Genomic DNA, 13,050 nt, shown 5'->3' on the forward strand with positions numbered 1-13,050 from the left:
ACTAGATAGAACCCCATAATAGAATGCTATTTATATCAATGCATCGTTCAATGCACTAATTAGGGTATGATATTTATTGCAATGATCCTTGAGACTTGTTTCGCAACATTATAATAAGAATCCCTTGTACACATATTTCATGAAAAGTACATACACATGTGATGTCATTAGTGATATCATCAATGACATTTGTGATGTCATCTTTGATGTACTGGGTGTTAGTCTTAGCGGTGCACGGTGGTGGCGCGAGTTATGGTTGCTTAGCTTACCATAACTGGCGAATTTCAAGGGTTTTTCGGTTTTACTTGGAACCATAATGTCCCTTTGACAAAGTTAGTTTTTTCACTGAATTTCATAGGTTTTTAGTAGCGCAACTTAACCATAACGTCCCTTTAACAAAATGTTTTCACTGAAATATATAATATATATATATATATTCTTACATTTATTTTGAATCCCAAAATTCTTCATAAACAGTTCAAATGCTCCAATCAACTTTTTAAGAATAAATACGTCCACTGACAACAGAATAAACGTCTGCAAAAGTTAACATTGGCTACATTACTTACAGGATGCTTCAAAGTGCACATCTCATATAAGACACATCCCAAAGACCAGATATCTCTGCAAAAAAGAAAACAAGCGGTTACAGATAGCCCTAAATCTGTTCTGACACAACTATTTGTATTTAAATAATGTGATATTTGTGTATTGTGAGACAGGCATGGTATCAAGAGAGATGACACAGACAACGAAATATAATTCAACCAAACTTTATTAATAATCAGGATGATGTAACGCCTAACTTACCATATGCTATGGCAGAATTTCCCTAAAGAAACCTAAAGGATGTCTATGTCAGTAAGTCCAAAAGCAAAAAGTATGTGTGTCAAAACATACACTTGTTTTCACACCTACAACAAAACTAGTGGGGGAAATGCTCTCAACAAAAAATTCAGTGTTCCAAAACAAATGTTAAAGTAATATCAATGTAAGTTCCTTGAAAGTTCTCGGATTCAAGTTCAACACAGCTCCAATGTAACTTCCTTTCAGCAGGGACTGAGCAAGCTATGAAGTTACCTTCTGCAGATTCGTAAATATCACAGTTCACATCAAAGGGGTCTCCCTTCCTCAAATTCAAACACAACAAAAGTTCATACACAACACTGTAGGCTTGGGACACCCTTTCTCAAGACAAAGGTTCTCCAATTTTTTACTCTCACGGATTCCTTCCCCAACAGTCACTTTCAACAGTTAATTTGTTACAAAATGTTCATAAGTTTATAAGTTGACGAGAGATTTTAGGGTCCGCTTGACCCCTCCTTTAATTAGCTTCACCAATGGTCCACACCTCTTAGTTGCTTGTCAAACCGTTTCGTGGCTTCTGGTCTAGGCGCAGTTGTCACACCACAAGGTCCACCCATCAAAGGTCAGACAACCAGTAACCACATATTTTGCCCATGATTGAAATCTTGATGTTAGCAAAGTTGATCATAGGAAACGTAATGGTCTAGGCGCAGTTGTTAGACCGCATGATCCACCCATCACAGGTTACTCAACCATAAGTTTCCATGAGCTCATTTTTAATGGTTCACAAGTTCAAGTGCCACACTTTTCTGGAGTTGTCTCTGTGGCAATGATGGCATTGTACATAGTGAGCTTCCCTGTGCTAGTTCCCAAATAATGGAATGGTCGGCCACTCTCTATCAGGATGGGAACCTCCCTCAATGCCTTCAGCAAGCCTCTGAAAACCAAGCTGTTCAACTAGGCACTTCCGTCTGGCAGTTCCAATGTAACCTCCGGAACACACCACTCCCTATCTTGTTAAATTGTCTGTAACACAGTCTTTACATTTTACCACACTGTGATCACTGTATGTACCCAAGTTAATCCTGCTTGCATATTCTGTAACAGTGCCACGATGCTTCAGAGCCGATGTGCGCTTTATAAATTCAAATAAATAAATACGCTTTCCATTGTACAGGCTCATGCAGCTTCTCTTGCCAAAAGTCTATAACATATACAAGTGTTCACTGTATGGGCTCAATAGACCCTCATTTTGTTAGGCTCATTAGCTGCCTTTGTTATCTTTGATCTTCACAACACACAAGCCTCACGCTTTTCGTTACGTTCAGCATTCAAGATTTGCGAAGATTCAGATTTTCGTTATGTTCGGTATTCAAGATTGCAAGCATTCTGCTTTTCATTATGTTCGGTATTCAAGATTGCAAATGTTCAACGTTTCGTTACGTTCTGCATTCAAGATTGCAAGCATTCCATTCAGCTTGTCGTTATGTTTGGTATTCAAGATTACAAGCCTCTGCCTCAACAGCCCTTCCCGGAGTGCCCCGGCATTATATTATATTATAATTGGTTATTTATAACACGCTTAATACCCAGAGGTTTCTAAGCACAGACCTGGGGATCGACTTGTGTTGCTCCGCGTCGTCTTGCTTCCAAGGTGAGCGCATTGCCCCTGAGCTATCCTCCCAGCATCCCAAGTGTCACCTGACACTTACCAGACTGCAACTCTGCTTCGCCAGGTGCTTCTCTTTGCGCGTCCCGGCATTCGTGCTGGGCTCTGCCTCTGCTCTTCGTAGCAGTCGCTCTCCGCCTTCCTGACAAGGGTTCCCAGTCCAACAATGCACTCCCCGAGGGACTCCCAGGAACCTAGTTGACGGTTTGGTGCTTCCACTTCTCGTCCCCTCTGCACAGCACTTCTCAGGTTCTCCAGTCCTCCTGCACCTCATATAGTACTCATACTCCTCAAAACTCTCTCCTCCTCCTTTTGTTCCCTGACTGTTGATGGATTCCAGGTGGAACGAGTCATTTCTAATTGTCTGACTTTGCATAAATTCATTAGTGTGACATGCCTGGTCATCATGGCTATATGCATCTAAGCCTCTCTTCCTCGTCCCAGTACCATAGTGGTTTTTACAATGGGAAATCTGCATTGCTCCTTGTTACTTCTTCTTCCCAGCACTCAAAGGGAATTTACAGGGGATGGTGGAATAAGACTGACTATAGTACATAAAGTCGGCTAAGGGAGGGTAGGCCAATATCAGGAAAGGGTGGATACCATGTCTCACCATCAGGTACCCTCTCTCCAATCCCCAAGGACCCTCCACTCAGGGGATCCTCCCTCGCTTATCCACCTCCAGGGTCGGGATCCAAGAGCGATGGTCCTTCCCTAGCCACCTGAACACAGGGGAGCAGATGTGAGAGCACGTTCAGGTTTCTCACATATCCCTCCACAATGTGCGTTGGACGCAGGTGTTTCAAAAGGAAACCAAGAGGGAAGAACCCGCTTCTCTGGTCTCTGTTTCTCTTGAGGTATTCTTGTGAACTCGCCAGATTTTCAGTCCATTGAATTCTGCATTCTGTCAAGTTGGTGTTTCTCTAATGTGACTTTTGGTTCTACTTTTGTCCTGACATCTTTCATTTTTAGAGGAGCCTGAGATTTACCTAAAAAAGAGTTTGAAGTTATTTTAGCAATTCGGGAACCCCATTGGTCAAAATACGGGACCTTTCTCCCTATGATCAACTGGGTAGGCAAATTGGGAGCCATTAATGCTATAGGGTGATTTTCCATCCCAAAATGGGTACATATATGTCAGTTATTGGATACTTTTCGGAATGACCTTGTATACAGATTACCTCTTTTCCAGATTTTCTTCCCCACACTTGTGGAAGTTCCTCAGGTCTTATGGCACTTTCTTTACTCCCAGTATCCAATACTGCCAAGAGTAGATTTTCTTCTAGGATAACAGGATTCTTATATGTGTTAGATCCTTTTGTATATAACAAAGGATTAGACTCCTTTTTAGATGGACACCGTTGTATGGGTGATGATGACTTAATGGCTTCATAACAGGCTTTTCGTACATGTCCAACCCTTTACATGTATGACATTTCTAATAGGGCTTGAAAGATGGATTCATCAGTGTATAGTTTTCTTCTTCCGTTTCAGCCTCCTTCTGAGAGTCACTTATGCTAATCTCTACATTAATAGAAGTACTTATTTGGGGTAGATTAATATCTAGCAATGTTCTAATTGCTCGACTGGTATGATCTCCTCTTTTTCCCAAACATGTGGCCATGAGTATATTTTCTTTCTCTTTTCCCTCAACCTTAGGTAGTTCTGCCATTCTCAAGGTGTTAACTGGATTTGGCAATTCATTATCTAACTTGAGCTGTTGATGATTTGTCCTAGAAGAACTAAATCCCATGGTTTTCCTTTCTCCCTTTTTTGAAACGGGTTACCGAAAACTCTCTTTTGATTCTGGATAAAGAGATTGCCCAAATATTTCATACCTTATGATTCCTAACTGTTGACCTCTGATAATATGAATATGATCCTGTGAAAGAATCAATAGAATAAACTTTAACTCTTCTCCCCAGGAAAATATAGGCTGTATTGTCAACCCTGAGATCTTTGGTGGTAATACATATATGCATGACTCCCGGGGGAAAATTCACCTGTAGGCCCAAGGAAATTATTATCTTATCTCCCCATGTTATTTGACAATCATATGGACAGAAAAGGTGGTAATCGTTTCCTTCCACAGATTTTCTAACAGTAAGGATAGCCTGTATATTTAAGAGGTTAAAAGCTAATCCTGTCTGACAAACTTGATTGGAAAAATTCTCTTTTTTTACATCACTCAGGTCATATGTAGGGGGTTGGAAACCATTTAAATGTGTGCTTGTACTCTCATTATATAAACCTGCCATTTGGGTAGATTGATTAACTTTCTGACCGGTTATACAATCAAGCACCAACAAGTTAATATCAGTCTCTATCCCAAACCAAATGAATCTCTCTTTCAAAAACAATTTGAGCTCATTTTATGGTTTATACGATCTTCAGTTGAATGAGACTGAACTTTTCCCAAAACAATCTCTTTGTAACTTTCTGGAATTAGTAGTTGACATTTTATCTGACCTCGGGAAATACGTTCTCCCCGATTCAGAAACCCCACCTTCAAAAGGAAGAATGGATCTCCTCTCTCATATCCTCCTTGTGAAATAGTTTTTTCTAGAAGGGGATCTTGTTGTGCCATTGCTAAGTCTGGAAGAACCACTGATTTTCCACATCCTTTACTGTCTGATCCTGAGAGGACTGAGTCAATTAAGACTTCTTCTTCCTCCCTGGAACTTTATGGTCCAATGTTTTCTGTCTCCATTATTTTGGGAATCACAGCCCTCTCAATTATCGTTTGAGCAATTTTATGGCCTTAATAAACATAAAAAACGTTCTTCCCAAAAGTTTGCATCACTATTTTAACCTCACCTCTAAAATTCGGATCTATTAATTGTGCCAAGAAAACTCTAATCTGGGTGCAAGTCGAATATAAATTCAGGGAGGAGGTATCAGAATCAAGTTTGTTGATATCAGCCTTCTTTACCCTGGAGGGATAGTCTCTAGTCTACTACTACAGATATCGAACCCCACAGATTCTGTTATGGCTACCGTAGGCTCTGAGGCTCTGTCACCCCACTTCTGGTACTTCAAGGTTCCCAAACCTGTATCGGTTGAGCTGCATCCTATTGCTAACACCATATGTGAGACAGGCATGGTATCAAGAGAGATGACAGATAACAAAATATAATTCAACCAAACTTTATTCATAATCAGGATGGTGTAATGCCTAACTAACCCTATGCTATGTTGGAATTTCCCTGCCTAATGAAACCTAAAGGATATCTATGTCAGTAAGTCCAAAAGCAAAAAGTCTGTCTCTGTCAAAAACTATGCTTGTTTTCACAACTACAACAAAACTAGTGGGGGAAATGCTCTCAACCAAAAAGTCAGTGATCCAAAACAAATGTTCAAGTAATAACAATGTAAGTTCCTCGAAAGTTCTCTGATTCAAGTACAACACAGTTCCAATGTAACTTCCTTTCAGCAGGGAATGAGCAAGCTCTGAAGTTACCTTTTGTAGATTCGGAAATATCACATCAAAGTGGTCTCCCTTCCCCAAATTCAAATGCAACAAAAGTTCATGCACAACACTGTAGTCTTGGGACTCCCTGCCCCAAGGCAAAGGTTTTCCAATTTTTAACTCCCAGGGTTCCCTTCCTCGATAGTCACTTCCGGCAGGTAATTTGTTACAACATGTTCATAAGTTTATAAGTTCACGAGAGAGATTATAGGGTCCGCTTGACCCCTCCTTCAATTAGCTTCACCAATGGTTCACAACTCTTAGTTGCTTGGCAAACCGTTTAGTGGCTTTTGGGCTAGGCACAGTTGTCAGACCACACGGTCCACCCATCACAGGTCACACAACCATAAGTTTCCCATAGCTGATTTGTAATGGTTCACAAGCTCAAGTCTCTCACTTTTATGGAGGTGTCTCTGTGGCAATGATGGCTTATACAATTTCTATTTTGCCGGTTCATGCTGCCCCTCTTGGCAAAAGTCAATAATATATACTAGTGTTCACTGTATGGGCTCAATAGCCCCTCTCATCTCTTTGGGCTCATTAGGCCCCTTTGTTATCTTTGATCTTCACAAAGCACAAGCCTCAGGCTTTTCGTTACGTTCAGCATTTAAGATTTGCAAAGATTCGTGGGAGGCGCTGTTGAGCAGCCTAAAAATGGCCACCTAGTTTTTTTGCACCGTGCTACACCAGCGTTTACTTTTCATCAACGGCAGTTTTCCTCTCTCCTCTGCCCTGCAAAATCACCTGCCCGTCCGTGAATGTGTCGAGCAACGGCTGCCCAAATCCTGTGGCAATCCACTGCGTGGACGCCAAGATTCAACCAACTACGTGGTCGATGGTGAAGCGGGCCAGCTATGGATTTCCCTGCCGCCCACCCCAGCCTGCACCTTTTCAGAAGGGGTGTTCACGGCCGCGGCTTCACAGCGGACTGCACACAGAGCCTTGCCCCGGCCGGTCCCATACCATCCTGGCGAGGGGCTCCTTCCCACTCAACGCTTCACTGCCATGCCGGAGTGAACCTTAGATATATCTCAAATAAACTGTGACAACGCCAACAATTTACTCAAGCTCCCCGCGCCACTGTAAGCTCCGGCCTGCTTACCTCCGTGTTAGTGACCAAGGGGGTACTTGGTGGTCCGCCTTTTATTGTCTGCTGCGATTGCTGATTCCTGCCGATACAGATTTGCGTGGCCCTTCCTACGCTCATACGTCCGGCCGGGGAGACATTTCCTGCCCCGTCCTGCCTGGCGGCTCGGTCCTGCACATCTCGCTGCACTAAACCTGCACTCTCCCGCCACCGGACGTCTCTAGGTCTGGTGCTGCTGGATGTGGATGTTCGGCTCGCCTCCCCCTGCTTCTGGACCTCGGCAGCACAGACCCCCCGCCGCGTGAACACCCTCCACCATCGTGAAACCACCGTAGCAGGCTGCATAGGCTTCATTGGCCATCCCCCATGCGGCCACTGTGCAGCCGGGGTGCCCAACTGTCTGCTGACGACTTGTCACCCCCACCCTGCTAATACTGCAGCAGGCGCCATACTTGGAGACACACAGGGGCCTGAAACACGGCAGGTAAAAGTGCTGCCTGACTATTACCTTGCTGACCCACGGCGCAGCTCAGCGGACGCACCAGTGACACTTATCCTTACAGAGGTGCTGACCCCTGCGCACCACACTGCTATAGGCCACACGTGGACTTCAGCACCTCCTGCCAGTCCACTGGACCATGCCCACCACTAGCATATATCATCACTCTGCCGCCTCCCATACCAGGCCCTTTGCACATTCCACATTAGCATAGCCACTAAACCTAAGGAATTGCACTGCCTAGGCACACAGCGTGCTGCATACAAGCTACTCCCCCAGGGGCAAGCCTGGCCCTCACCCGCCACCACTGGCATTCCTAACCAACCGATGCACCAACTCTGAGTAGTGCTGCGCCTGCTGCCCACTTCCTGCGGGCTGGTACGGGTGCAGCGCAGTAGACCTGTCCCTGCGCCGATGGCGACTGCATGGCACGTGTAGGCGCATCGCCCGTTATCTCAAGATAACCCCCCTGCAGCAGCCCACACAACGATGTGACTCCCTATAGCGCTGAGATCCACATCCACCCTCTTTCTCTGGTTACCGTGCAATACAAAGCGCCTTCACACCCTACTCTCTATCACATGGTCTTTATGTACCTCCATTGGCTGGCGCACACATTTGCCATCCTGCGTGCAGCCCTCAATTGCCCCCTGCCCAAGGGGACCACGACTGGACCAGCTACCCTAGTGCTGACACCTCGGCCACGATAAGGAGTGCCCCGATTGTACGGATTGACCAGCAGCGTCTGGGTGCCGCCGGTCCCCCCCCGGATGACGTCTACCTACCAGAAGAATGTCAAATAGATCCCGGGCTGTGGGCAAGGTGGGGGAAATGGACAAGTTCGCCAATGCCGCTCCCAGACCCAAACAGGGACAGGCTACAACTAACCAAGATGAGGCAGATGCGCCAATTGAAGTCCAGACACCTGACATTACATGCATGATGGAATCAATGGCTAAAAACTTTGCATCCTTCCATGAGAAACTCGGCGATATCAATGCAAATGTGGCATCACTCAAATCTAAACTAGATCAACAGGGCACCCGACTCACCGAAGCTGAAGCTAGAAATGGGGTCAATGAGGATGGATTCAAGTCCTGCAGGATACGGTGTCCACCCTGTCCCGAGACATGAAGTTTGCCAAAGCTAAGTCCGATGATCTCGAGTCCAGATCGCGCAGGAATAACATCTGCATTATAGGGGTCCCGGAGAATGCACTTAAGGGTCACATGGAATTGGCAATAGAAAACCTGCTAAAAGAGCTTCTGGGCAACCCTGAACTGTCTCCATTCTTTGCCGTCGAGCGCGCCCACCGAAATGCCCGCCCCAAGGCCCAAACCGGGCAACTTCCCTAGACCCATCATGCCTAAGATCCTCAGCTATAGGGACAGAAACCACATACCCCGCCTGGCACGGGCGAAAGGGGAACTCGCAGATCATCAGGATCTTCCCGGACTTCTCCACGAGTGTACAGGAAGAACGTCGCCAATTCGCAGGTGTTAAGAAATTGCTCAGAGAAAGAAATATCCCTTATGTAATATTGTTTCCCGCATGCCTCAAGTTCACCTTCAGGAACAAACTGTACTTCTTTACGGTCCCAGAGGAGGTGGTGAAAGTTACAGAAGCTCAAATACTGCTAAATGCTCCAGCTGATGACCTAATGGACAACGACTTACCGAAGGGGCTCCTTCCTATGAATGAGAGTCCCCATACTGTCTTCCTTCAGATACTCTTCTGCTACATGAGTCAATGGCATCTCCGACGACTTCACCCCACCTGCTTAATGGATCATTGTATGCGGGTACTGGCTGCAGACCGGCAGATGGCCTGGCGGAGAATAAATAACTGGTAAACGGACTACACCTGATTTGGCTGGTTTGTGAGGACTATTATTCCTCAGCATTTGGGTGAATGGCAGCATTCGTACCCGTTAGTCCCCCAACATATATGGGAATGTTGTACTGTACAATAGCTTGTCTTATGAAATGTGAGGTTTTATGCAGAGGCCTCTCATATTCATTGGTAACTACTGCTATACAGCACGAGCCGGTTTTGACTGCCTATTATCATGATGCATCGTGCCCGAAATATCTATATCTAATAACTTAATGCGTGCTGACATTGTCACGATCTCTATTATTCACTGTTGTGTAGGGATACATTGCATTATAGTGGCGTAAACCGCCTGTCATGTTTTCTAAATATTTAATCCACTGCTCCTGTTAAGTTGGTTGCACGGCAACAGTACACGCCACTGCAGCTGCAATCACGATGGTTGGGGTTTCGTTAAACACACGCCCCTGTTGGGCCTGTTGTGCAGTTGGGCCAAAGTTAGAGGTAGGCCCCTGTTGGGCCAGCAGTGTTGGTGGGACACGTTGGGATTGGCCCGCTGACTCCTGCTTGAGGGGATTTGTTGATATTCTTTAGGGACACCGCCAGCTGTGATGGGTTGGTGAGGGAGGGGGAGGCGTTATTTGGGGATGGTACACTGAAAATGGCAGAGGCAGAACAGCATTCCACATCATGATAGGACGTCATAATGGAAATAAACTTAACTTTAGATATACACTCAGTCATACTTGCTGGGATGTACCCTAGGATAACAAAATGTCCATAAAAATAATGTCCTGGAATATCCGGGGTTTGAGTAACTACACTAAGGCCTGTAAAATCACAGCTAACGCTCAGAAATATGGCATTAAGATAGTCATGCTGCAAGAAACGCACTCTCGAGGTCGCCTGGCAACAAGTGTTGCACTTTCCTGGGGGCCTAATAGATTTTACACAACCTACTATATACTGGCTAGAGCCGTGTTGACACTGATTCTTAAATCTGTTAAATTCACTCTCCGCAAGAGCCACATTGACCCAGAGGGTGAGTATATTGTCTTACACTGTACAATAGTAAACAGGGAATACCGCCTGGTGAATACTTACGGTCCCAACGTAGATACCCCTGATTTCAATTATGCCATTGCTTCTATACTGCTGGGCTATGTGGGAGTTCAGATCATCTGGGGGAGGTGATATGAACCTGATTCTTGATGCCAACTTGGATAGGACGGGAACTGCACCTAGAATCCTGTCAAGAGCGGCACGCAGGCTACACATAGATTGTACCACACTTGACATCCAAGACGATTGGAGAGCTCTCCACCTTCAGCAGTGTGAATATACTTATTATTTGGCCGTGCATGATAGCTCTTCCAGAATTGATTTGTTTTTGGTGTCTAATGACTTGGTGGGTAGGATTGGCGAGGCGCAAATACTTACCCTTACCCTGTCCGACCATGCCCCGATCACCCTGTTGGAGGAATTTGGAACTCCCGCTCCTACTTGTAGCGCATGGCACTTCAAGTCTGCTGCCCTCCTCGATATAGTATTTAAGGCAGACATACTGGCAGACATTGAAACCTTCTTTGAATGTAACTCCCTACAGGCCACTACAGCTGGGGTCCGCTAGGACGCTTTCAAAGTGTATATCAGGGGGATGTCCATCTCGAGGGAGGCGGGAGTATGGAAAACTATCAGGAACAACCTCAATCATTCTGAGTGCAGGCTATGTGAGTTGGAACAGGATTGCTCCACAGCAGCTGACCCGGCCAAACTCGCACAAATCAGTGAGTAACTTAAGATCTTAGAGACGCATGCTACGAGGGAGGTTCGACACTTTAGTCGCCCACAAACCGCACGGAAATATAGGGAGGGTGAAAGACCGAATAAAACAGTTGCAAAACTAACGCAAATGGAATGGGGCCAGGCTCAGATTGTGTCCGTCAAAGAAGCACATGGTGTTCGACAATGGTCGGACCAGCAAATATTAGGGATTTTTACTGAGCTTTACACAAATCTTTACGCGTTATCCCCCGGAACATAGTGAGCAACACATGAGGGATTTCCTTGATCAGATTCCCAGTACGTATATCTCGCCTTCCACTAGGGACCAGTAACATTTCACAATCTCACTGGAAGAGATAGTCAAGGCCATCTCTGATCTCCTGAAGGGCAGGGCGCCGGGTCGGTATCCCTACAAAATATCCCCACCAAAAATATTTCCATACATATGGCAGTCTGTCCCGCCAAAGGCGATATTTTTGGGGATGATATTTTGTGGGAGCGGAGGTTGCAGGGGTGTCCCCCGCACATTTTAAAATAATGCAGGGGTTGCGGGGGTGTCTCCCGCAGGGTCCATGGGTCAATATCGCCTGAAAAATATGGCGATATTTTTGTATCACAATATTTTTGCAGGGATATTAACACATGGAACTGATGGGTCCCGATGGACTCACCCCTGAGTTTTACCAGGAACATGTCGCTAATCTTGCTCCCAAATTACTGGAGGTATGGGATGAGTCACTCCGTGTATCTGTTCTCCCTCTCTCCTTGCGCGAAGCCGTCATAACGGTTTTACTTAAGCCCAACAAACCTAGTGACAAATACAGGCCCCTTTCCCTCATCAACATTGATACCAAGATCTTTGCTAAAGTAATAGCAAATCCCTTTTTTCCAATCATGACGTATCTGGGTCACGAGGACCAAGGGGGATTTGTACCTGGGAGATTCACTTCTCACAACATCCGGCGGCTTTTTAACGTGATGGCTAGGATTGTCCAGGACTCTTGTGCAGTTGCGGTCACACTCGATGCTCAAAAGGCATTCGATATGGTCTTGTGGAAATACATGTGGCTGGTCCTAGAGACAATGGGAATTGGCCCCAATATGATTGGATACATTAAACTACTTTACACTACTCCAATGCCCAGGGTCCGGGTCAATTCTTTAACGTCTACACTATTTACACTCTTCAGGGGTACCCGACAGGGCTGCCCGTTCTCCCCTATGCTCTTTGCACTGGTGATAGAGCCGATGGCGGACCATGTCAGAACACACCATGCCCATAGAGGAGTGCCACTGAAAGATACACCTGAGATAATATCTTTATACGCCGATGATGTATTATACATTAGAGACCCCGCCGTTCACCTCGACCCCGTCTTGCGGGATATCACACGTGTGGGCACCTTCTCTGGCTTCACAATCAAATATTCCAAGTCAGAGATTCTTTCACTCACACAAGCCACCCAACAACCTACCTCGGAATATCTACTTCGCTGGTCCCCCGGCGGAATCAGGTACTTAGGGGTCCAGATGTCCCTATCCAGGTTCACTCTACTGGCAGATAACTACTTGGCTGTAGCTCAACTAGCTGAGTCGAAAATGATACAGTGGCGTTCTCTCCCGCTATCACTTGACGGGAAACTCTCCCTTATCAAGATGGTTCTGGTCCCCAAATTTCTTTACATCTTTAGCAATGTACCCATCTGGCCCGGGAAACAATACTTCACCAGACTACATATATTATGTGCACAGTTCCTATGGCACTCGGGTGCGGTTCGTAAGAAATGGGTAGATATGACACTCCCGTACGAGAGGGGGGGTTTCACTGCTCCGGATGTAACACTATACTGGATAGCCGCACAAGCCCAATATGCCACTTATTGGTACCCTGGTTCTCTGAT

The 13,050-nt window shown here is 45.6% G+C and overlaps 1 protein-coding gene across 3 annotated transcripts in view; it reads right to left on the reverse strand.

Annotated features, from left to right (window-relative positions):
- NEK5 (NIMA related kinase 5) overlaps positions 1-13,050 on the reverse strand; it is a 1,893,692-nt gene that overhangs the window by 1,334,804 nt on the left and 545,838 nt on the right. For all 3 annotated transcript variants that reach the window (XM_069639859.1, XM_069639857.1, XM_069639858.1), the window contains one exon: positions 570-624. In XM_069639859.1, coding sequence (XP_069495960.1) covers positions 570-624 — 55 coding nt within the window. The remainder of the gene's footprint in view (positions 1-569; positions 625-13,050) is intronic.

Source organism: Ambystoma mexicanum, chromosome 7q, assembly GCF_040938575.1.
Source record: "Ambystoma mexicanum isolate Mex_15411 chromosome 7q, UKY_AmexF1_1, whole genome shotgun sequence".
Lineage (NCBI taxonomy): Eukaryota > Metazoa > Chordata > Amphibia > Caudata > Ambystomatidae > Ambystoma > Ambystoma mexicanum.